A 27,068-nucleotide genomic window follows, 5' to 3' on the forward strand; every position below is an offset into this window, starting at 1 on the left:
TTTATTGCTGATTGTGACATCATATGGTACAGAATATTCCTTTGGTTGGTTTAATCCAGCTGTCCTGGTGATGTTCCTTTCCCACCTCTTGCCCACCCCCAGCTCGCTCGCTCTGGGGTGGTTAAAGGGGGTCCTGATGAGGTGCCACTATTACTCAGCAGCAGACACAACACTGGTGTGATACCAGTGCTGTTCTAGGTACAAGTACAGAGCACAGCACTGCTGTTGCAGGGAAAGTTAACTCCATCCCAGCCAGACCCGGTACAATCTGTAAACAAAACAGATGAAATAATTTTTTCTGGCCTTGAGAGGGCTAAACTCTCATACCTTCCTAAGCAAAAAGATTATGTATAAACTACTACAGACATAGCCAAAGACCACTAGCTGAGTTTATCTTGTAGGAATTTGGTCTGGAACGCAGAGATAAATGGAAGGGGATCCATCTCAGGTGGTGGACAAATACATTTTTAATGAATATCTCAGTGTTAAAACCTGCCTGTAGGTAGGACATCAAGCTCAGACCTCTATCATCAAGACATGAATATCTCAGGCAAGATGGTTTTTTAAAAGGTAATGAGGTTTGAATCCTGCCAGAGATTCAAACAGAGAATTTATTGTCAATATTATGTAACTATTTTGAGAATCATAATGAATTGGACTGCATGGGAATTTTTAAACAACGAGTTATGACATAAAGAACTAGGATGTATTTAATGCAAGGGATACAATTCTGATGGTGTCCTGACCACATGTTTAGCTCCTTGGCACAGACAAAGCAGTGAAAGTCACAGATATGTATGGCACTGTCACCCATGTAAATCAATCCTGCTATGGATAAAACTTTAGCCTGTCTGAGAGTACAATTAATTTCTTTCCATCTCCATTGGTGTGTGCTTGAAAAGCTATCAGTTTATTAACAAATCTGGTCATGGATTTTGTTGTCTGGACAAGAAAACTCTAGGAATAAATCTTCAAGTCATACCATCTCTTAAAAAATCCTCACACAGTCATGATTCTGAGCCATTACTGAAATCAGGACGGTCAAATCATGACTTCAGAAATGAAGCAGACAGGCCCTTTGGCTGGTTCAAAATGTTCCATTCTGCCTCTTCTTTAGGTACAATTGAGGCCTTTGTTGTTAGAGTCTGTTTCAGTACTTTTTATGATGCAAGTGACTGATCTTAAAGCCATATCCTCTGGCCTTATATTTATTGTCCAAGAAGGTCTATAGTAGCTGCAATCCATAAGTATGATTGACTTCTAATATATGCAACTGACAGTTCAATTGTTGTGCTGTTTTCTGTCCATTTCTTTCTCATTCTCCACCATGTTTTACATATTTATAATCATTTTCTTCTTTCACTGCAGAAATTTGAGCCTTGATGTGAAGACATTGACAATAACATCTGCAGAGAGTGTGTGCTTCATCCCCAGTAACAGTGTTAAAAAAAGAAAATCTTGAATAAAGATCAAAATTGAGAGACAAGATGGCCATCAACTGGAAGACCTGCTTCTTCACTCTCGTATTGCTTCCCATGGTAAGGATAATTGTCCTTGTAAATAAGATGTTATTATTTAAATACGTGTTCCCAAGTCTAGCACTTGATAAGCATTAACGTTCTACTGTTAACATTCATTCTGTCTTTTTCTGTGTGGACCTGTAAGTTATTTTAAGCCTTTTCCAACTTCCTTTGTAGTTGTAATAGAATTGGGACCACTGCTCATCCTGCACAAGGGCAAGTCAGTTCTTTGAAGGGATTTTTTCACTGCTAGTGTCTGAGATTAAAAATAACAATAAAATTAAAGCAATAATAAAACAACATAAATAAATAGTGGGATGCCTATTTCCAATCCGCTCAAGATTAATTTTTCCAGGCAAAAGCGATAAAATTAGAGGTTTCCATCAGTCCTATGAAGCCTAAGCCTCCAGGTATTTCAGCCAGTGCTTTTGGTTGCCTCAATTTTCAGAGGGTCATTTTTCAGAAACTATACAGGAAGGCCATTAAAGATATAGGCTTTCAAACTCTTTAGTCACTTTTATGAAGAACTTGGGATTTTTATGAATAGTACTTGGATTTATTCGCATCATAATCCTTCACTTACCAAATAATGTACTATCCCTTGAATCACTCAGTCTTAACACATTTTTGGGGATTTGTCATGTAAGTCTATTCTTGCTTGTTGTCCCCATTTGCATTGTGGCTCTATCTAGTCTCACATAAAAGCTGTAAGAACATTGAATAAAGCTTTTTTTTTTTTTTTTTTTTTTTTTTTTTTCCACTTTGAAACTGTAAGCAACACTATACAACCACCATAATAAATTCATCTTGCATTTCAGCTCAGCTCTTAGCTAGATCATTGATCATAACTGTGCCTTTCATCATGTCTCAGGAAGCACTGCACAAAAGGATACCAGAGAAATAGCACTGGTATTTAAATTATCTATCTTTCATATTAATAGCTTTCTATAACTTCCATACAAGTACTTTACAATTGCTTAATATTCTCTAACAGACAGACATTTTAAAACACTCTTGAAATATAGTTTGGTTTTATTTTTAAAGAAGAAATTGTTAATATGGTTTTGATTTGACTAGAACTGTCACTGTAAACTATATATTTTACCAGTTTTTACAGTTTCTTGCTTATTTGTACTGATTGTGTAACTTGTCATCTTCAATGCATAATGGTCAGCATACAGTATTCACCTTTTTTTGGCACACATAAATATGTATTTTTTCCTCTAAGGTCTTATTCAGAAACCACTGTAATTAATTGCATATCTAAAATACAACAATGTTCAACTAGATTCTTTAGAATGGGAATGTTCATTCAAATAATTTAACCCCTCACCATATAAATATCTGATTTTTGATATTTTTTTCTGGTAAATGATGCTTCTGACTATTCCTATTCAGATAGAAAGTATTACTTACAAACAAGTGAGTATGTTTAATTTTTGTGTTTTGTCTCTGAAATAGTTACACTAGACTTCCTCTAAGGTAATGGGGAAGGAAAAACCCACCAGTTAACCTATTTCATATGATTATTTTAGCATGACATTACTGTCTTCCAGAGGTGCGTGTATCTATCCACTATAAATGGAGGTTAGCTCAAATTCAGGTGCTGTGGTTTTGTGCATAGATTAGATTACATAACCTCACCTTGATGTATCTAGTTTGAGACCCAGAAACAGCAAATGACATGTCTCAGTCTCTTAGGAGTTCCCATCATACAATTAAGCCCAGGTCAACCTCAATGTTTTCTCATCTTAAGTGACAGTGAGTTGTATCCTACATCAGGTGAAACTGGAAGGCAGATTGGTAGAGCTGCTGAATTCCTGGGTAAGAAAGAACATTTTTCAAATTGTAATAAAATTAGTTATGTGATCATGTGAAGTGAAAGTCAAATGGAATTTTTTTAATGACCAGTGATCTTCCACATTTCAAGATTTTTGGTGTTCAGCTTGAGACATCCAAAAGGTATCTACTTATTTAGAAGTGAACAATTTTTAATTAAGGAAAATAACTGTGACTGAATATATCTCTTGAGCTTTTAGATGGATGACCTTCCTGGCAAGTGTAAAAGGACAGAAAGTTTCCAATTCTTAGCATTTCAGGACATAACTGTGATCACTGAGCTGGATAATCAGTGATCTGCTCCTGCTTTTGGAAAGAACAGCTCTCTAATGAAATACTATGAAGCAAACCAGAGTTAATAAGAACAAATATGCTTTTTTCTGTGTGGTTTCTGCAATGTTTATGAGCTTATTTCTGAATGCAAGTTTTAATCATAGACTCCTGCAAGAATCCAGGTAGTAAAATTGGTGATTTTACGTGCATGAACCTGTGAATATGCACACACATTTCTTTGGTCAGTGAAGAGACTTATGCCCGTGACAGAGATTATACCATAATTTGTGTATTCTATTCATTCTTTATTACCTCCATAACCTTCATTTTCACAGACTAGAACTCAGGAATGCTGAATGTTATTTATGGTTCTTCCCTTGCTGAGAATTTTTATAATGCTTGTGGTAACATTTTCCCTCTGTTGGGACTCACTTTCTCTTTGAATCATCCCTTATATGCTGTGCTGATGTCCTCAAATTAATACTATTCTGTCATACAGATTTCCAGATTTTTTATCGATTGAGTGGATGTGACATTTTAAAAAATTAGAGTAAATTTGAATGTCATCCTGTCCTCCAAAAGGTTCCTTAAAAAGTCTTGTTTTACCTTGCTGCTCTCTAAATACATCTTGTACCATTCAAGAAATATCTGTTTACGTTGAAGAAGGGTTATTGTTTTCAGCAGTGGTATAGTTCCCAATTTCAAGGCACATCTCCATCCCTCATTAGCATTAGCTCCTGAATCTTGAATCTATACACCTGCTTGGGTGTGCATGTTTTTGTTACATCAACAGATAGTCCTATTTTATTCACAGGTAACCAAACCACACAGACTATGGTCTACAATCACAAACAGGTCAAAAAAGGGCAAAAAGAGGACAAAATGTATTAATGGAAAGTTCTAGGTGCCTTCAATTCTAGGCTCGGACCAGAAAAAAAAGAAAATAATACGCTACTTATAATTTAGATGTGGGCATGTTAAGCCAATTCTAATTATCATAGACTAGATTGATTAAATTTTCATGTGTTTAACAAGTTATTTTGTATTTGCCTGTCTCAAAGGTATTCCATATTCTTATTAATCTTCTTGTACTTGAGGCAGGATCTAGAAGAAAGATACATGTTAGACCTGTAAAGGAAAATGTTTGAGAGTAATTCTTGAAATTTTATTTTTTTTTCTATTTGAAATGTTTTTCAAACTAAATGTCTATATTGATATTTTAACCTTTTATTATTATTATTATTATTATTATTATTATTATTATTATTATTATTATTATTATTATTATTATTATTATTATTTAAAGCCAGACTGCTTATTTTCAGTCACTCTCATAATTTTCAGTTTAGTCCAAACATCTTATCTTTTCATTTATACATCAGTTTTCTTCATCCCACTTATTTTTATTTTTATTTTTTCAATTCATTTGTGATAGCACTAGGCTGTTGCTTTTGGGGTTTTAATTTTTAATTGGAAATGTTAACAAAATTCACCATAAAATTAGTGAAAACATAGGATCCATAGGATCCAAAGAAACCATGGTTTCTTTGTCTGGCTCCAAATGTACTTGAGAAACAATGAAATTCATGACTCACAAAGTTGGCTTAGTATATGAACTGAATTTTAAATGTAACTGCAATGCAGGTGTTCTAACTGTCTGTAATAATTCTTTCATTTTTCACCTAATACTTGGAAATTCTTGTGGATGCGTTTTTAATATTGCTAAGCTTAAATGTTTGAAGTGAAAAGATATTTCTTGTAGTGTTTCATTATTTGGCAAACATGTTCATGGACTTCCTCTAAAAATAATAATAATAAATGCAGAGATGAAAAAGAAAGGTGTTAAGTGATGTCTCTTGTATACCAACATTGAAGTGCAATCTCAGTATGAGGGTCAGATGTATAAATACAGACGTGTAGGCAGCATCTCACAGATCAGAGAACCAGACCTCAAAGTGATTGTTTTCAAGTCTCCATTCATTAAGAGAGGATGAGAGAAACTAGGTCTTTTTCCTTAGATCCTGTTTACTGGAGAGGTAACATCTTCTAAGGGTTTAGAAGACCTCTATTCTTTGTTTAATCCACAGAGAAGAGAACTATAATTATTAATCTGTAGCTGTCATTTCCAGTGGTTAGCTACAGTCAAACAGAATCATCTACATTTCATTTTATTTTTTATTTTTTTAATATGGGAAGCAGTATATTCAGATACACTATTCCACTACTTTCTCTTTGTCTCTGCTATGTTTGCTTGAGCATCCATAGCTGAAATGATGTCCCCTCTCACTAGGGACAGCAACGTGTATGCTTGTGTTGGTGTCTGCTCTTTAAGGAACCTGTTTTTCCATGTAGGATTTAATAAGCCAGCTTTTGATCAGTTTATTGGCCTTATGATTTGTAAGAGCTCATGAGCTTACAGATCATGAAATGTCAAGCTTTCTGTAGGATTGTGTCTCTAACACAATGCACAGATGCATGGGACTTCTCTGTTACTTGCAATACCACAGCAGCTCCTGTACAATGGCTAGGGACATGCTGGGAATGTCCTCCAGAGGAGAAATACCTAGGCCAGCCAAGGTGTTACTGATGCTATGTTTTTTCTTCTCATCACAAGATGGTGCTGGGGGGAATCAGCAGAATATAAAGACCTCTTAAAAGCCTGTGATTTATTTTTAAAAAAAGAAGAAGAGTCAGGATTTGTAATATTGGGTAGGGGTGTTTCAAAACAAGCTTTCAGAAAGTCTGTCACAGAGAGCATCTAAGGGATTCCATGCTGCAAAATAATAATGCCTTGGACACCACACAGCTTAAAGAACCTTGTTAGGAAACAAAAAAATTTATCCCAGGTCCCAGATGTTCCTTGCCTTGCCAGCAAGGGGGCATGAGTACTTCTAAAGGGTGACTGATTCCTCCTGAGAACTCTGTAAATCCCTTTGTTTCTCTGGGAAACTCCTAGTGTGTTGTCACCCCTAGGACACCAGAGGCTGGTGTGAGGCCTCCATTTTATGTTGGTGCTGTGATTAGTACACCAGGACTTGCCATCGCACCTTGGGGAATGCAGGTGTTAGTTGTGGAAGAAAGACACACTTGATTAAAATATTTTAAAGCTTATTAAACATATTTGCACAAAACATGAAAATCAAACAAACAAAAAAAAAAAAGAAATTCTAGAAAAATGCTTATTCCATCACCCTCTGGTTCATAACACTACGCACAAACACAGGCTTATGTGTGTAATTTTCCTTATTTAGGTAGGCAAGATATCTAGGTCTTAGAAATGCAAGGCCTATATCTAGGTCTTAGAAATGAAAGGATTATGAAGCAGAAAATGGTTGTCCTACATTAATGCCTTCACTTTTTTGCCCTCTGGTAATAGTAATAATTTTTGTGACAGGCAAATAATATGATGACAACACTGATTTAAGGACATTAATATGATTCTTTTGCCTGCTGGTTTTGAATTCATGAGCTTGGAGGAGTATTGGATGAGCAGTCAAATACCAAATTAGGAAATAAAAAAAGATGTCTTGGAAAATGAGCCTGTTTAAAAATAATAATAATAATAATAATAAATCAAAATCAGTGATTTTTTTATGTTTCTTAGCTATTTATATCCAATACCTGGAGGTATATTATTCAAGTCTCTAGCAAGTCAGCTGCTGGCCTCCTCTTCCTAAAGTTTGTGGAGTCAGCAGCTTAAAATTTACCTTAGAGGCAGCTTGAATAGACAGCTGTGATGCAGAACCAAAGCTGCATTAAAGAGAAAGGGGAAATGGAAACAAAAGAGCAGGATGAGAGGAAATGAACAAAAAGTAATAATAATAAAAAAAATGTTAGAGGTCTGGTCTTCTGTATGTCCCCTGGTCCCTCTCACCATCATTTGTAATAAATAGCTATTCTTTACTTTTGCTTCCCAATCTGCAAAGTAAACACTCCACTGCTTCTTAAAGTTAATTCACCTCCTTCAGCAAGAATCTGGGCCTTCTTGAGGATCAAGTAGTTATGCCTTAAGCCTGCCTGGGGGAGCATACATGAGCAGTGCTTGCCCCAGGATTACACATCACAAGGCCCTCCAGATCACTGGTTGCTTCTGAAATAGCCATAGGGACAGGAAGGAGATGCGAGTCAGAGTGTACTGCGCTTAAGGCTGCTTCCAGGGCTTCTTTTTCAAGCCAACAGAGACACAGCTATTTAATCAACGACTATGAGGCCTATTAAAAAACACTGCCAACCATAAAGCCCAAGTGTTGCTGTCATTGTAGTCCCCAAGGGCACAGAACCCAACTCAACAAAACTCTCTTTGTATTTCTGGGCAAGGGGTGAATAGCTCACTCCAGGCTTCCTTGTGTTCATGTTCCTGAAAAGAAAACAGGGTTTCAGTCAGATTTGCTTTTTTCCCATGTGGAAATCTCTTGGAAGAGAGGATTGGTGAGGTATGGGTCCCCTTCTGCACTAAAACATGGCGATCTCAGTGATATCTCAGAGATATATTTATTATGTGCTGTATAATAATAGTTGTGTCCAAAAGAGAAGTATCACCATCCTAATGAATGGGAACTGTCTACGTATATTTCTGTTCCTGTTAGTGCTGAGGTTTGTACCTAACTGATGTCAGCAAGTGCACTTAGGACAATATTTAGCCTTCTAAAATCTGGATGTCTACTTTAAGATATTTATCTATATGAGAATCTACTAACAATCATTCTGTAGTCAATAACAAGAGATGAGCACCTCCAGACATTTGTATGACCCATCATAAACCTGTGTAGTGCTCTCTTTGCTGCAGAGTAATTAAAAAATAGCTTAGACTAGACTTTGGTTTCTTTAGCTCTTAGAAAACTCATCTTTATTGAGTAGTATGTTACCTTTTATGGACATCATGTGAACGTTGAATGAATGACTAAGTCACTCTTGTGCAATTGATTGTCTTGCATTATCAATATCTTGGGACTCGTTTTCATAAAATGGCTTGTCAGGTTATCACAAATGCTGTTTATTATGTTTCCTGGAATACGTTTTTAAAATCAACTATTGAATGTGTTTTCTTGTATGGATGAGGACAGACGCCAAAGAATCACAGTGTCTCTAGAAAAAAAAATTATATATATATATATATATATATGTATATATATATATATATATATATAAGCGAATTAATAATCCATACCATTAAATACTTCATGATCTTTCAAGCAATGAAAGGAAATCAATTTTTAAGAGAACAGGAAATATATTTTCCCTACATAATGCAATTTAGAATTATTTTGTAGCATTTGGATATTTTTCTTTCCAGTAAGGATTAAAACATTTTTCTTCACAATTTCAACCACTTTTTTTTTTTTTTTTAAGAAAATAAAATTTCTAAATAAATATTCTATTCAAACAAGACACTTAAAACATGGAAAGCGAGCACTTTATAACAGTTCTCCCCCTTTCTAAAAATGAACAAATGACAACTTTGCTATTGATACAGTTTAGACTATAGACTTCATCAACATATTTCCTAAGGGAAAATACTCTCAATAAATGCCTTTCAGCCAGATCACGCTTGTGTCTGTTGGCAACTTTAATAGTTTATCAGCCTTTGTATGCAGTCAGTACACACCCTGCACAAGCATACTTTATAGATGTACACTTATTCCGGACTGGTGAAAAGTTCTGTTGAAGATGCAAAGTGGTAGTTTTTTTACTGCTTCTGGCCTTCCTGATAACATATTCATGCAATGTCCTCTTATGTCAAATATTGCTCTGTATGCTGTTTTAGGAGTGCAAAATTCTTATTAATTCTCTAGAGCTTTATACAGAAAAAGAAAATACTTTTGCTTCTGTGTGCTCTTTTAAAACGCTTTTGGTCCTACAATTTCTGTCTCATTCAGCATCTGTGGCCAAAATATGTTATATGGAAGTTATTTAAGCTAAATGCAGACTGCTGATTTGATGTTTGAAGCCCCCTGGGGAAAAACAAACAAACAAACAAACAAACAAACAAACAAAAAAACACTATAATGTGAACTACTTGTATTTGGAGGTTTGGGAAGGGGAAATACAGACTTATTTATTTGTTTGTTTGTTTGTTTTCATTACTTAACAGCAACATCTAAGCATGTTACATATTTGGGCTTAAAACTAATCAGATCTTTATTTTGGCTTTAGTGTTTGTGAAACGCTTGCTAGATAAATGATAATGTAAAATGCATTACTAGGTAAGCATAGAAATACATTGAAGCTCAAAGGTATAAGTTTATGCTTACTTCCTCAGAAATATTAAGCCGACTTTTTATTTATTTATTATTTGCTGCCCTCTGGCTGAGCTGTTTTTAGTTATGTTATTTCTGTTAGCCGGATTTATGATAATTTACTCCATTACTTAAAAATGTAAAAAAAAAACAAACAAAAAAACAAAAAAAAAACACACGTTATTTTTGCACTACAAAACAAGTTAAATTCCCACACAATTATAAGCTAAATTAGTCCATTTTAGTATCTCTTCCAGCTACATACATGTGTAAAATCAAAACCTTTTTGCCCATCATGTGTTGCCTGCTATGCCTGAACTGACAGCAGGCACACCCACTAAACAAACTGCAAGCTCATTTAAAGACACACATTTTCTGCATGTCTTCAGTCTAGTAATTTTGGTATTAAAAGTAGTGAACTCATCATTCACCCTGTAACTAGACATGTCATAGAATCATAAAATCACAGAATGGTTTGCTTTGGAAGGGACCTTAAACACCACCTAATTCCAACCCATGGGCAGGGACACCTCCATGAGACCAGGTTGCTCCAAGACCCATTCAGCCTGGCCTTGAACACTTCCAGGGATGGGGCATCCAGTACCTGTAGACACTCACTTGTCTACTACTGCAGGACAGGAAACAGAAGTGAGAATGGGCTGTAAAACAGCGATGGGCTTTTAATATCCCAAGGAAGGAAGACTTATGTGATCCCATCCATGCATATGTATTTATTTTTCCATTCCTCCAGGTCATCTATCTATCTCCAAATTCTGAATGTTCTGGGTGATTTCAACTAACTTTGACAGAAGGGCTGCATTCTCAGATGAATTAATTTTCTAAAACTTTCATGAGAATGCTTGAGTAAAGACAGAGATTTTGTTAATTCCCCGCAGAAAAATGAACTTCAGCAAAAGCTCAAACCTCATTAGAAAATACAGTATCCGACCTGGAGCTCATCTGGGAGATACTAATCCACATGATCAATGACTAAAGCTTTGTGCTATTGCTCACAAAACTCATCAGCTTGGTTATCAAATAAAATCTTAAAGCTAATTCAGGTATAATTTGATCCCTGATATTAGATAGTAACATAAAACATGAGAGCTAGAAGATCAAATGTTCGTCACACCCCAGATTAGTGTTTAATTTGAGAAATGCTGCAGCTTCTTGTTCCTCAGTTCTTTCTTTGCCAAATAACACCAGCTGCACTGCTCTGCCTTCTTCATGTATGGCTAACGTGTTCAAGTGTTAGAGGAGTGATGCAAAGACAGATGTATGAGCTACAAGAGGTTTTGTTAATCTTAATCTAAACACTATAAGAAAAAAGTGTGAGTTTGCCTCCTGGAGATCATGATGTAAGTCCATGGCTGAGGAGCTCTAGACATAGCTTTCAGACACGCTGGGGTCTATATGTTCAGCTAACCTGGAAAAAAAAAAAAAACAAAAATGTTGGCTTCTGTATTTGTTTTATTTTGCAGCTTGAACCATAAGCAAAACCCCCATTTGTATCTAAGTGAAACACAATATCATTTCATAATATAGCTTGTTTTAATGAACTTATGATCCAGAACTGATGCTCTTTTTCTGCCTTTTGTTTCAGATGTCTTTGTGCATCGTACTTTTGCACATGCAAATACATTGTATTTGCACCCTTAAAATCCATGGATATGTACTGATAGTACATGACAGAAGTAGAGGGCACACCTGGGTGCTCTGGAAAATCATAGAAGGGGCGGGACAGGACACTGTGAAGAAAGTGCCTCCTGAGTTTTCCAATGCTGATATGAAGTCCCACATAAATCTTCATCTGATGCATGGTTTCATCTTCACATTGACATACTTATTCCTTTTACACCTCATGCAAGTTTATTTATTATATTTTTTCAGTTGTGTATACCAGATGTATTTTTTCCTTTCAGAGACTACTTTTTTTTTTTTTTCCCTCTGGGTTAGAGGAATAGATAGAGACCAGAAAAGATAAGGTTGATTTTGCTTTGGTTTTCTCACTGTTACCTATTGGTTAAATCATTAATTCTGCAGATATTTAATTACAGGACACAAAAATGAAAATTCTGTTGTTTTTTTTTTTTGTTTTGTTTTTTGTTTTTTCCCTGTATCTTTGTTAATCAAATCCAGAATAACACCTTGTGGATGACACTTACTATTCAACTATGTTCATGGCTTTGGGAAAGAAAAAGAAAAATAGAAACAGAAAAAAAAAAAAAAAGTAGGAGAAGGAAAAAGAATTAAATACTGAGTTTAAAATGATGTAACAAAAATGAAGGGAAAGTGACAGGGATGTGCATAAATAACATTAGTCTAGAGACTTTTATTTTTTCATATTTGAAAATGTGAAATATATGTATCTGTTGTCAAAGGATTAATGTAGAACATCTGAACATGGTAATCTTGAGGGTCAAATAAATGGAAGTAAACATATATTGGAGTCACACAGAATAACCCATGAGGGACAGCACAACTTTGCTTTCAAGTCTTTTTTTAACTTAAGTGTAAACCCAGTTTGCTCTCATGGGAGAGGAATTTCATCTCTCACTTTCTCCGTTCAGTATGTATTAGGTATACATTATTTATATGTATCAATGCTTTCTTCTGATATTAAGAAAACCAAAGCAGTCTGAAATAGCTTCCCCCTATTTCTAACCCTACCCATCTCCATAGAAAATGACACTTTTTTATTAATAACAAATTGAACCAAATCAAAACATTACTGCAATTTAATTTTTCCATTCCTAGGGCTTCAGATGTATATCTCTTTTTCATATAAGTCATACTTCAGTTCAGAAATAAGTGAGGTTATGAAAATTTAGACCATTTACCTTAGAGTAAATGCTTCACTCATCATTATTCTCCTGCACATATATGTCTGTAAAAGTAATATACTCTGTGAAACTGATTTTTCTCTCTGTAATTGGAAATACAATATCAGAAGTGAACTTCTTGGGAGGAATGCATATGAGCAGAAAGCTGAAAATGAAGCTGGTAAGGTTAATATCTGAGAAATTCTGGTATCTTTCCTAGGATTGTGCTACATGTTGGCTCTCACCAGCTTCCCCTATTAACTACAGAGGCAAAATTTGCTTGTAGTGTTGGGATGTGTACTACATGAAGACTTTTGGAATCTAGAATGGCCAAAAATGTCAGAACCAGGTTTCACTGAGTCTATAATGTGGTCATTACCACTGATGAAGCAGCATCCAGCATTTTTGAGGCCAAACATATAAAGTTAGGATCTCTTCGGGAACCCTATTAAATCTGGCACACATAAATATCCCAGCAAAACCCTTCCCTCTTTCTCAAGAATGCCAATATAGGGACTCTTCCATGCAGAAGAAAAACTTTAAATGATTGGCCAGCATTTATTTTCTTCACTGTAAAGTAGTAACCCTGTATGTTTGGACTTCAAAGTTTCCTTGTTCATTTTTATTTTTGCTTTTTTCTCTTTTTATTTTTATTTTTGTTGACACTGAAAATTTGTCTCTTGTTTAAATATGCAAAAGATTCTGAGTCCTAAACGTCTGCGCACTGCAGTCAGCTGCAAACAGCACAGCTGAAGCATCTGTTATCCTTGGAGAGATCCCCTGTGCCACCGTGTTCTGCAGCAAGAATGCCCTTGTACCTGCCAGCTAGGCTGGCTAGCTTAACACTTCAGATGCCTGCTGCATTTTTGGGGGGCTGAGCACAATAAGGGGGATGTACCATGATGTACGGGATGTACTATCATTTACTACATGATAGTAAAATGCATTTGGAATCTGTCCTTATTCAGGAAGTTATCACCTATCTGTGCAAATTTCTATATAGCAGCAGAGCAGAAAATGCTGGAGCAGAATCTGGGTCATGACAAGACTGAAAGTGAGACCTGTGGCTTAGCTGTCAGGGTCTGAAATGGATCCAAATCCTGCAGGTTTCTTTGGAACACAGTCACCCTTTAAGGGGGAGATCTGTTCTTAGAAGAAGACCACCTCTGTAATTGTATTGTCCTTCCTTAAATCAAATCATTACCTGCAGTGGCAAATACAATAGGAATTTGAGGCTGGGTATGTAGTCTGCCTCTTTGTGTTTGTTGTTTCTTCTTATTAGTAGTAGTAGTAGTAGATTTGTTTTCGAGTAACATATGCAGTTTTATTTTGTAACACATCATATTTCAGAATTTCTTGAAATCATGACTGACGTTCAGCTCATGTAGAATAGTGTAGTTACCAGTAAGATGTTCTAAGAATACCTCATGAGCAAAACATATATGATAAATGCATTTCTGGGTGAATTTTATACCTAGAGACAAGCTAGAAGAGCAGGGGCTGGGTCCTGCCTATCTCCTGTCCACACGATTGCCTCCTGTGCAGTCTGTGTGCAACTTATCTGTTTTCATTTAGTTTGGTGAGTCTGAATTTTTATAGTGTGTAACAAGAAAATCCCACTACACATCACAATGAACCTAATCTAATATGCTTTAAAGTTCAACTCTTGAATTTAAAGAAAAGAATTCTGTGGATTTTTATTTTTGCCAGTACAGATCAAACTCCAATTACTTCTGTTTGTCTGTAATGTTTTTATTGTGGCTAACACATGGGCCCCTGCTGATACTCAGTATGAGCATGCATTTCTCTTTTATGGTGTATATGACAGAAATGCACTTTTATCTTTCCTTTGTAATATCAGAAATGGGCAATTGAAGTCCAATATTGCACTCAATCACCTGGTCACTGCATGTTCTTGAGCAGGACACATTTAAACTGCATTCAGATCATAAAGCATGAGCCAATTTCAAAGCTGCATGTTACAACCAATGAGGTTAAAGACAAAGGCTTATTTTCCCATTGTAAAGTATTACAGTATTACAGGTGTTGGCTACTTTAATTTAAGATGCATACTACACAACAGGTAATGTAGCTGCTTCCATTTATCTATACCTAGAGTGTCTTTAAACAGGTATCATTTTTAAGCTTACAAATGCCCAAGACAGAAATTTTTCATACAGCTAAGTTTCTATGAATCACAGATGTACTGAACCGTCTGCTGTGTCAGTGGAAGAAATTGTGTTGATCACCCCTTTGGCAATGGTTTACCTACCCAGAACTTAGCAACTGTCATGATATAGCTGCATATCACCAGAGATGATGTTTTCTGAAAATTGTATTTAAATGTTATTATTAAAGAGCTATTGCCAGATATTTAAATACTGGTGATCAGCTATGATTAAATCACACACCCAATGAGAGTGCAATTCTTCTACTGGCCTATTTGAGGTGGAAAAACAATGCAGAGATAACAGTTCCTGAGATGTAGAATGGGGATGTGATTCATCAGTACAATGTCTACAGCTTCGCAAGTCACTTTGGGCTCTCGTTTTTGTTATTAGCAAGAAACAAGCATTGATGCTGCAAGTCTCTTTCTGTACCACATGTTTTACCTAGATAACTTAAGTGACAAATATTGACCAACACTGAGTGTCCAAACCATTAACTGGCTGTGAGAGGAGCTTCTTCTGATACTTCTCAATAGCATGGTATCAATGTAGTCCTAAATAAGAAGTTAAGGCACTGATTATTTAGGCAGACAATTCTAAGGACAGTCACCTGTCACTAGTCCTAAGGACTAATCAACAGATTAGATCACCTAATAAAAGTAGCATTAGTCACATATTCTCTGTGGTATAAACCCAGGCTGAAGGATTATAATGGTTATAACGTTATGCAGGCAAATTTTGGAATTTTCTATCCTGTGGAATACTCAATGTGCATTGTTTCAATGTCTTTTGTCATCTTCCTCCAGCAGGAATATATGAATATGCTCATATATCTAGTCTCTCTCTCTCTCTCGCTCGCTCCCTTTTTTTTTTTCTTTTTTTTTTTTTTTTTCCCACAGAGTAAATTTCATCTCCTTTTAAAACTTTGATTCCAAAATACTGAACTATTTCATATTGACATCTTTAAGCAGAACAAAAACATTTCTTATTCCAGAACTGGATTACTTGAATTGCACCTCAATACCTCAACATTTCATACAACGTTTTTTATTTGTATCAATGACAAATGACTGTAAATGTAACTGACACATAGGAAAGTACAGGTACGTCACACTCTTTACAGTCATAAGCTGGGACAACAGAGGAACAATGCAGCTTGTGAACCATGGATCTGCCAGAAATACCTTTGTAGTCACTGCTATATTTTCCTCCTACACAGTGCCAATAGTCCAAGAACAACGAAAACCCCAACTTTATGTTTCCTCCTCATCTGTTTTTAAGCATCTCTTAAGCAAAGTCATTCTCTTAAAAATGGTAATTTGTTTTTGGTGGTACTTCTCCTTCTGTGTACGGTCTCACTGATCATCCTTAGGAAGTTTTCCTATAATATTTCTTTTCCTTTCTAATCCCCTCCACTCAGCTCCACGTTGGCTCATCTCAAGGTGCTATGCTCTGCCACACCATTCACTCTGTTTCTTCACTTCCTTCATGAATAAAAACTTTATTCCCCTCTTTGAGTTTTTACAGTGCAGTAGTGGTGAAACTCTCCAGACACGGGAATGAGAAAGAACGGTTTGTTGAAAAAGCTAGCCTAGACGAGATCTTTTGTACAAGGTTTTGATTCCATGTGGGATCTGAGGGTTTTTTGTTGGTGGTTTTTCCCCTCACTTTGGCACAATATCTGAACCAATGCCTCTTAGTACTGAAAGGAGGAGGGAAATTGAGAACAAGCTTGAGTACTTCCATTACCACTGCTGTAAAAAGCTCTTTGCCTCTGTTCTTCAGTATTCTCCCCAGTCCCAGAGCCCCTTTGGGGAATATCAGACTGAAAGCTGTAGCACGACACACTTGCTGGAACTGCCTGTGGGGAGGACTGAAAGGGAGGAATGCGTGTGATAGTTGAGGGCAAATAGCTTTAATTTAATTAGTGGATTAATTAAAGCTTTCTCCCCTGAGTAGGCTATATGTGTGTGTGTGGAGAAAGTGTTTCTGCAGCCTCCTGTAGCTGTTCATCATGCATTTCTGTTCCAAGTGTGACTCAGATGGGGTTTCTATTGAACTTGCTGGGAGCCTGCACAAAACAAATTTCCTGTCTAAGATCTTTTCTCTTTGGGGTTTTGTTTAAAAGTAATGAAGTATAAATGGGCAAATAATAACAAGTAATAACAAAAACTTGCCTTGTAAATGAATGTGGCATCCGGCAGCATGACAAATACAGAAATCCTAAAAGGTTCTCTGTTCTCAGTGTCCCCTCAGTGAGAGGAGTCTTACGTTAGCACAAATTCCCTCTGCCTTCACTTAGTGAAACTCATCAAGAGATTTTTCAGTGTAACAACCCATTCAATTACTTGATACCTTTGTCTCCTCACACTTTACAATGATCCTAGGAAATCAGATTAAGGCCAACAGTGTCCTGGGCTCTATTAATAAGACAACAGCCAGCAGATCTAGGGCCATGGTTATCACCCTTTACTTGTTAGACCACATCTAGCATGTTAGGTCCAGTTTTAGGCTCCTTAATATAAAAAAGGTGTTAAGCAACTGAAGCAAGGCCATCAAGATGGCCTATAAGTAGAGGATGAGGAAAATAGCCTTGTGTAGCTGGTGAAAGGAGAGGCTTTTGGGATAACCTAGTAGCAGCCTTACAATAACTGTGAGGAGGTCATCAAGAAGATGGACCCAGATTCTTTGTCATGGTGCATGTCATGAGGACAACAGACTATGGACTGGACATAAATTGAAACAAGGGAGGTTCTGACTGAATATAGAGAAATATTTTTACTCTGAGGACAGTTGAGCATTGGTAGAAGTTGCACAGAAAAGCTGTGCGGTTTACATTCTTGCAAATTTCTAAGACCTAGCTGGGAAAAAAAAAAAAAAAAAAAAAAAAAGAGAAACCTGTCCTGACCCTACTGCTGACCCTGTTTCGAGCACGAAGTTGAACTGAAGATTTCTGGAGGTCCCTTCCAACCTGAATTATCCTGTGATTCAATGATTCTATCTGAAATGCATGTGTCATAGATAGTTAACATGTATGTTAAATTACAGTTGCAGCCACCAGAGACAAGGATACATAGATAAACGCAAATGTATATTAATGACCGTTATATTAGTGATGTTTAATTATATTAAACACTAAATCTGTAGATCAAAGAAAAAGGTTAAGACTATCTTTTATACACTCTGTTTTTCAATTGCTCTGATACCCGATGCACCCTTCCAGGACTACTTTAAACAAGGAACAGTGTTATATTACCAGTGCTCTCTGATGAGTGACAAAGAGCTGTGCCTTTCTCAAAAATCCTCTAGAGGTAATATACAAGGGAAAAAAGCCTTTCTGTCCATTGCTATTTCTCTCAGAAAAGGCTATTCCAAACAAGTTGCAGCATGATCGTCAGGGACATTTTAGGGATCACAAGGAAGCAATGTAGACCTCTCTCTATTCAGAGTTCAGGTGGGAATTTTTCATACTTTAAAACAGACCAGATGTTTCCGCAGGATGAGGCTGTGGAAGACTAAGTTAACAGAGCAAACCTAGGAGCTGGACAAGCAAAGTCTTTGTTACCTAATGTTCACCCCATTGGATCAGGAGTTCCCCAGGTGAGAAGCGTATTGTGTCCCAGACTGGTCAGAGAATCTTTTTCAGTTCCCCCATTGCAGATGTTCAACTGAATTTGAGCATTATACCCCAGATTTCTGTAAATATAACTCCTAATTTCTCAGTTAGTGACTCAATGTATTAAGAAAGGTAGATCCTATACCCCAACTTCCATTCCAGCCATTTCTTCTTCCTGATCAATCTGAACTGTCATGATGAATGTGCACAAAATACGGCACACAACTGAAGCAAACTGACCACAGAACCCCAAGGAAAAAATATTTATCATTTATCATCATTTATTCTCCTTTGTTAAACATGAATTCCACCAATTTACATATGCATTATTTGCCTGAAACCCCCATTCAGTGAGCTTCTGCTTGCTGAGACAGGCACTTCTGGATGCTTTGCTAAAGCTTGGAACTACACTGGATTGTTCTGTTTCCAGCAGCTTTGCTGTTTTAGGACTGCCATGTTGCAGGCTGTGCCAATGACTAGGAGAGTGTCCTTGGAAGTGATTGGTGATGATCTCTGCAAGTCCTGCACCACTCATGGCCTGCAGAGAGGCGTCTCCACTCACTTTCACCCAGCACTGAAAACTCAAGGAGGGGTGAGAAACTTTCCTGAAGGCCCAGTCAGATTTGGAAAGGGCTAGAGCCTGATTTGGACACTAAATAACATTGCTCTTGAACATTTTTGAAGATAAGTGGGAATTTCAATGTTGGCATGAGACTGTCAGCTTTTCAGGACTAGGATGACCTATGAGGAATGAAAGAAGAAGACATCAAGCATGTGTTATTGGGAGATGCATTTTTAGAATTTTTAACTTTGGAAATTCTTAGGAACTGTCAGAGAAATCCAGTTTACATAATACAATAACAATCAGAAAAGATTATCAAACCTTTAGCTTCACTTCAAGCACTTTTTCTCTACCAGGATTTTTAAATGCTTTTCCAATGAGTGGTTCTTTCCCTTCAGTGCAAAGTTTTAAGAAACATAAATTGATATTGCTTGCTGTTAGATAGCAAGAGATAAGATAAAGGTATGCTTTGGTTTAACTCAAGATGTCTTTTCCCGTGGAAGACGTCGACTATATTGATAAAGCCTCATCATGCTGAAAGACAATGTTTTTGAACACATTTCCAGGATATAAAGATGGTTAGAGTAAACTCTAAAACACATTTTCCCCATGTTGCATAACACATCTTTTGTCCAGACTTACCACTTCAGAAGGTATCCACTGAGTGAAGGGAGCTGTTGATTATGCTGCAGCTATTTTCTAATCTGCAGTGAGAACTACATCTCTCCAGGAGCTGTCAGTGTTAGAAGGTAAACATATCTTAAATTCATATAAGCCAGTCTGAGAGAGATCAATGCCCTGTTTTGGCAGCGTGCACTATACTATTGGACTTGTTTTGTTGTTTTTTGTTTGTGTTGTTTATTTAGTTGGTTGGTAGGTTGATTGGTTTTAAGGAGTAACGATTAAATCTGGTGATGTTTCCATTGCAAAGTCAGGTTTTTGTGTAATGTTTGCAAATTAATATATCATTTTTTGAGCTAACTTTTTAAAACTGAAAGTCACAATACTATTAGCAACAAGTGCAATTCAGCGTGAAGCTAGTGATCTTATAAACCCAGTAGATTAAACTCCTCTCTCGTATTACTTTAGAACAAACGCTTAGACAAGTGAATTGGACTCTACCTCTACTTAGCCTTCTCCTTATCACTGTGTCTGATATGACACATCCTGAATGTTGTGGAAATATTCTCAATCACTTTACAAATAAAAGGTCAGGACTTTACAGGCAGAATATGAAAAACCACAAGAATAAAGACCAGTAAATGGTACTTTCTTGTATTTGATCAGGTCTTTGCCAGAGGAATTGCCCTGTTCTTTATCACATCTTTATTATGACTTCAAAGTGCCTTGCCTGATCCCGGAGTTTCTCAAGAACACAGGATTTTTCTCGCTTCTTTAGCTCCAATGAGTTAACTTGTGGAGAGAAAATATGTTTTAAAGCAATAATGAGTAAAGTGACCAGAACTTTAAGTATTTTTGAATGACTATAGGTAGTCAAAGACAGCTCAGGTTTCTTGAACAGACCCTTCCTTACTGCTTGCCCACAGGATGATCCAAATTAGTTTGGATAACTCTGGGACCTCTTTCAATACCCACATTTTATGTATTTGTATTTTTTTTCCAAATCCTTCCAGCAATCCATATAACCTCTGCTATGCACAAACCTTTATAAGTGACCATGAATGTGTCACAAAGATTATGTTGTCTTTCATAGAGAAAGTCCTCTTTTATCTCTGAGAAATGTATACACTTGATATAACCGAGGAAATGAGTCAGGTGCCAAAATGTAAAAGTCTTTTGACATTAGATACGCCCTACAGGGTTCAAAATATCCTAACAAAAGGCAAACATAATGGCCAATGCAAGCAGATGCAACTGGAGGTCAAGCAAGGTACCCTAAGGCATATCAAATGGTCTTGGCATCTGTGCTTAGGTTTCTGACTTGCTCTCTTTGGATATAGCTGCATGTCAAGCAGTGTCATATACATACATTTTGATATACAGTGTCAGGACAGGTACCTAAGAGTGGTGCTCAGTTTCAGTTTATAACCACTGTTTCTCAGTACCAGTGGTTAGGAAGCATCTTCTTAATGTGGTCTAGTGCTGTTCTTTCAGAGGTGTCTACTCGCAGCCCTGCTTCATGCTCTTTGGACGTATTTTCAGGACTGTTGTCTCCCAAGTTAGTTGTGCACTTACTGGACATGAGGGTCTGGGGAGCAATGTCAGTGATTTGTACTGACCCATGCATAAAGCAGGGCATGGTCGATACCACATGCTGGGAAGAGGTGCAGAACTGTTACAGTGATGTGTAGATGCATTAAATCAAGCACCTTAGCTTGTCACTTTCCCATACAGAAATCTTGTGGAGAAAAAGAAGTTGCTCTCAAACTTACCCTAACCTGTCTTGCTCTCAGTGTTTGATATTATTGAACCCAAACAAGAGAAAAGAGAACTTCTTTAAATTTCCTGCTGGAATAAGATGACTATGCATATGTATTTCTCTGAGCAAGGAAGGAAGTATATGGTACCCTTCTGATCTCCATAATTCTTTCTACCCATTTCTTTCCCTGGAGTATCCCTATGTTTGAGGAATGCCTTGCTTGAATAAGTGACTCTAAAAATTTGCTAGTTCTGTTCTACAAGTCTACAAGTTCTAGGTAAAGCCTAGAAGCAGCACAGATGTATTCACTGGGTGTGCTATTCAGGCTTGTCTATTACTAATGGCTTTCTTAATGGGACAGTTTTCAGTAAAGCAGTACCTTAAGACTATGCGTGAGAAAATATATGTAGGCTGTAATATGATAACATTACTATTATTAACATTATTGTAATGCCAAGGGATCATTCAAGAGTTAGGTACTACATGTTAAGCACAAAACACACCAGTTTATTTCTGTGATGGTCCCCTTAATAAAAATAAAACAAGAAAACATGAAAGTTCTCAATTTATCGCACATATATAGTGACTTAGTTTTGTGGTTTCACACTGATGGCTCGCTATACTCCACCACAGCACTCTCTCACTCAAAGGAAGACAGGGAGGAAATACAATGAAAAAGGTCTCATGGGCTGAGCTAAGGACAGGGAGGTCATTCACCAATAACCATCAAAGGCAAAACAGACTCAGCCTAAGGGAGATTAATGTAATTTATTGTCTATTGCCAACACACTAAATGGTGAGAAACTAAAGGCAAACTAAAAACACCTTCCTCACATATACGCTCTTCTACTTCATCCCTCTGAGCAGTGCAGGGGAATTGGGAATGGGGAATGGGAGTAGGGGTTGTGGTCAGTCCTTAACATTTTTGCCACTCCTTCACGGTCCCTCTCTGCCCCCTCTCCACGCAGGGTCCCTCCCATGGGATGCCGTCCTTCCCAAACTGAGCCTGCAGGGGCTGCCCACAGGCAGCAGCTCTTCAAGAACTGCTCCCACACAGCTCCATCCCACGGGGTCCATCCCCCAGGAGCAAACTGCTCCAGCACGGGTCCCCCACGGGTGGGCGGCAGCTCCCCCCAGCCCCCCTGCTCCTGCGTGGGCTCCTCTCCACGGGCTGCAGCTCCGGCCCGGGGCCTGTTCCTGCAGGGGCTCTCCATGGGCCGCAGCCTCCTCCAGGCCACATCCACCTGCTCCACCGGGGGCTCCTCCACGAGCTGCAGCGTGGAGATCTGCTCCATGTGGGACCCATGGGCTGCAGGGGGACCCACCAGCCACAGGGGAACTTGTTCTGTGTGCCTGGAGCACCTCCTGCCCCCCTGCTGCCCTCACCTTGGGGGCTTCAGGGCTGCTTCCCTCACATTTCTCACCCCTCTTTCACAGCTGCTGTTGAACTTCAGTTTTTTGGGGGCCTCTCCCAGAGGCCCAAACAGTGTCACTCATGGCTCGGCTCTGGCAAGCAGCAGGTCCCTTTTACAGACATCTGGGGCTGGTTCTGATGCATCAATGCATCAGATACATCAGAACACATCTGATGCTGGCTCTGGCTTCTGCCATGGGAAAGCTGCTGGGCTCTGCTCACAGAGACCATACCTACAGCTCCCACTCTGACCAAAATCTTGCCACATAAGCCCAATATGTTTAGCTAGATACTTTTGTCTCTTTGCAGTTTTGCACAGTTGAACAGATACTGATTAGGTTTACTGCTTTAAAGCTTTCATCTGAACATGATCAGATTATGTTTACAGTGGTAAATTAAAAAGAAAAAAAAAAAAAGTTAATTTTGTGTACTTTCCACCTAGTTTCTAGATTTGTCTAATATGTGTCAAAATATTCTTTGACTGCACATATTACTAATATCTTCTGGGAAACAGAAACCAGACTGCCTACAATGAATTCAGGAAATTGCAAATGTCCTTGAGGCACAAGAAGCAAAATCAGGAGTCCATGAAGTTCAAGCTCACACTTCTATGTGAACTGTCTCTGCTGTTCAGTTGTTAAAGACAGACTTGACAGATTAAAGGCATAAACTCTGCCAGTACATAGTTAGTGGAGACTCATGAAACATATGGATCCTTTCAGGAAAACATGATAACCTTAAAACATCTCTGCCTTCAACAAAGAAATGTTTTGTTATAAGCAATCCAAACATGGTTTTATTTTCTCTGAAAAGGCACTGCTAATTAGCAGATTTGACAAGCGGCTTCTATTCTTTCTTCTGTCACTGAGGTTACCGATTCCTCTTGTTCTTTGTTTTCTGTCTCAGTTTCCTTGTTCTCTGGGAAAAAAAAAAATGAAGTCTGTTGATGAAGAGTGCTATAAAGATAGTTATGGGAGGCCATAGCAAAGTGTTCTGCCAATAGGGAAAGCTTAAGAAAAGCTACAGGGACAGGTGAAGCATGTTGGTCTAGTGCTCTCCCTGTGTCCAGCAGTCTGCATCTCCAGTATATCCTGAGTCAGACTTACTCAAATACAATTCACTAAAGTTAGTCAATTAAGTCAGATACATCTTACTAAATATGCTGTCAGCAAGGAAAACAATGAAACCTGAGCTGTTCACCTTACACTCTCTTTGTTGTCAGTAAAGACCTGGCTTTGATTTACTCTCAGTACAGAAGATGCCAAAAATAGGAAGGCTAAATCACACTCTTCTGTCCTTTGGCTATAGATTTAATCTAAAGATAGTTCTCAAAGGTCTGTAGTTACTCCCATAGGACATCAGAAGTTGGGCATGGTGGGTTTCTTAATGTTTAGTGTACTTTGATGTATTTTGCATAGTTACATACATACATACATATGTTTTGAACTCCTGTAAACAGTTAACATCCACAATGTGAAGCTTCAAAGAATTATGTGGATAAATATCTGCAATAAATGTGTGAAGAAACATTGCCTATTGTTTATTTGTATCCCGATTTTCTAATCTACACATGCCTAACTGTATAGAAACCATAACATTTCTATACTGTGGCAGACCCTGAACACTCCTTTCAGACCTGGGCAGAGTGAACTACTGTTAGCAACAGAAGCTTGATTTGTTTTGATTTTTTTTTTAATATATTTTATTTATTTTATACTTTTTTTTTTTCAGAGATTTTAAGAATCTTTGTTGGCCAAAGCAATTTTCCTATCTTTGGCAAGGTTAGGGGATTATGTAGAAAAGCCATACATTCTTGGGAGATCCCAGAGACCTGTGACAGTATGTCTTTTCCAGGCCCTTGAGAGCCCTTAGAAGAGAACATAGTTTCTTTTGAAGATAAACAACTCTAATATGGTTATGCTTGGTGTATCCCATGGGAAAACTGCTTAAATTTATTACTAGGACTTTGGGGAGCATTAGCTTTGGTGTAGCATTAGCTGTTCCCAAATGGTGAGTAAAGCTCTACACTGGAGATTCATTAAGAAATCCTCTATCTTTGAAACAGGGGTGGTGGCTTGTAATTGTTATAATGTCAAAAGTGTGCAGATGGGTCCCTGCCTCCTAGCATACACAAATGCACAACATAAGCATAACCAAACTAGGATTATGCATGCCTTGGGACGTGCTGTAAGTATTGTGTATTGTGTGTGCAGTCTATTTGATGCATCACTGACCCAAAGAGTTCACACCATTCTGTTCCCTCTGTTGGGATATGAGAGAAATAAAGTTGACCCATGTGAATGGGGTTCCAAAAATAAATTGAAACAGATTGAATTCAGGTATTGTTTTCCCTGTTTGCTTGTTCCTACTTATCAGGTAAGAGAAAACAGACCACTTGGCAGGCACACTCTACTTCCTCAGTAATTCTTCATCAACTAGGGTGAAGAAAATGGTATAGGGAATATGAAAAAACAAAATTGCTTACATGGGTTGACCTATCCCATCTTCAACTAGTGCAAAGATTTTTATGGGTCTTTCCAGTGAGTTTGATTTGAACCTTAGCAGTGCCCCTGTAAAATGGTCTAACGAAACCTGAGATTGTATTTTGCTTGGATTGATATTCCCAGGCCACTTTCCGCAGCAGGAATGAAATCTTATATTGATTTCTGGGAATGGGTCCCATTTTCAGTTTGTTGCAGCTTTGGAATTGCCTACATTCCATTGGTCACAGTGTTTCTCTTAAACATTTTCTTTCTTTCTTTCTTTCTTTCTTTCTTTCTTTCTTTCTTTCTTTCTTTCTTTCTTTCTTTCTTTCTTTCTTTCTTTCTTTCTTTCTTTCTTTCTTTCTTTCTTTCTTTCTTTCTTTCTTTCTTTCTTTCTTTCTTTCTTTCTTTCTTTCTTTCTTTCTTTCTTTCTTTCTTTCTTTCTTTCTTTCTTTCTTTCTTTCTTTCTTTCTTTCTCTTCCTTCCTTCCTTCCTTTCTTCCTTCCTTCCTCCCTCCCTTCCTTCCTTCTTTCCTTCCTTCCTTCTTTCCTTTCCTTTCCTTTCCTTTCCTTTCCTTTCTCTCTCTCTCTCTCTCTTTATTTTTCTTCACTTTTTTTTTTTTTTTTTTTTTTTAAAGTAAGTTTTGGATCAAATCATCTCAGTTGAATTGGCATTGCGTTCTCTTTTGGCAAGAAAACTGCCTTGTATTCACTGGGAAGAAAAGAAGGAAGCATTAACGAATGGACAGGGTGAAAGGCTGAGAGGAAGAACTTTTAATTTAGCTTAGAGTCCTGAATGAGGTTAATAGATTGTGTGAGACTCACAAGGAAGTGGTGGAAGATCAAACAGAATCTTAATTGATTTCTGATTCTGCTTTATATTATTTCATTATTTAGAGGTACCTTCTCTTCTGCCTTTTTAGAGAAAGAAATACAGTAAACCAAAGCAAACATATTAGAAATTACACTTTGACAGGTGGAGTAAAATTAAAAACAGCAACAACAGTGAAATAATTCCATGGTTTGACCTTAAGCTTTCTGAAAATAAAACAAAACAAACAAGCAAAACAAGAAGTTAGTTGCAGCTTCCTCTTATTTTCCAAGGATGTTTTAATTACTTTTTTTTTTTTCTTTTTGTAAGGGGACAGCAAAGCTTACTGGTGTTTCTTCATAAACCCTCCAGATATTTTAAGATTGTAATTGTTCTTTCTCCACATTTTTTCCTCCCATTTCAGGTTACAGCAACACATTCCAACTGCATTATTAAAAAGGAGCAAGAAACCTGTCTGGAGAAGATACGGAGGGCAGCTGCCCTGAACCCTCTTAATGACTCTTCTCCAGGTGAGTTTTAGCTTGGGATATGCCACATGAACTGATGGTGTCTAAATCCTTTCTGTTATGCCTGTAGGGGATTCCAGCAGTGTCAATGCAAACATCTTACTAAAAAGCAATGGGGACATACTGTGCCAGTTGCTAGTCATTACGAGACATCATGAATTTGCTTCTATACATTAGGCAATGCAGTGACATATCTACAAAATGAATCAAAACACACACCAAAACAGCAACAACAATGTACCTGGAAAGGAAATGTCTTGATAGGGTTTATGACTTCTGCTCGTGTAGGTGGCAACGTCAGCTGTTGGGGACTGGACATAAGGCTTAAGTGCCTCAGTGGTCTGTTTTGTAACAGCAATTGCTCTTTTCTCTTCATCATCTCAGTAATAATTTGTGCCTCTCTAACATGATCTGAAGA

General features: G+C 37.4%; 1 protein-coding gene across 16 annotated transcripts in view; it reads left to right on the forward strand.

Annotated features, from left to right (window-relative positions):
- ADCYAP1R1 (ADCYAP receptor type I) overlaps nt 1-27,068 on the forward strand; it is a 142,968-nt gene that overhangs the window by 32,361 nt on the left and 83,539 nt on the right. For all 16 annotated transcript variants that reach the window (XM_027450328.3, XM_038174724.2, XM_027450327.3 and 13 more), the window contains 2 exons: nt 1,369-1,538; nt 26,548-26,653. In XM_027450328.3, the coding sequence (XP_027306129.1) occupies nt 1,488-1,538; nt 26,548-26,653 (157 nt within the window). In that variant the 5' untranslated portion in view covers nt 1,369-1,487. The remainder of the gene's footprint in view (nt 1-1,368; nt 1,539-26,547; nt 26,654-27,068) is intronic.

This window comes from Anas platyrhynchos, chromosome 2, assembly GCF_047663525.1.
Source record: "Anas platyrhynchos isolate ZD024472 breed Pekin duck chromosome 2, IASCAAS_PekinDuck_T2T, whole genome shotgun sequence".
Lineage (NCBI taxonomy): Eukaryota > Metazoa > Chordata > Aves > Anseriformes > Anatidae > Anas > Anas platyrhynchos.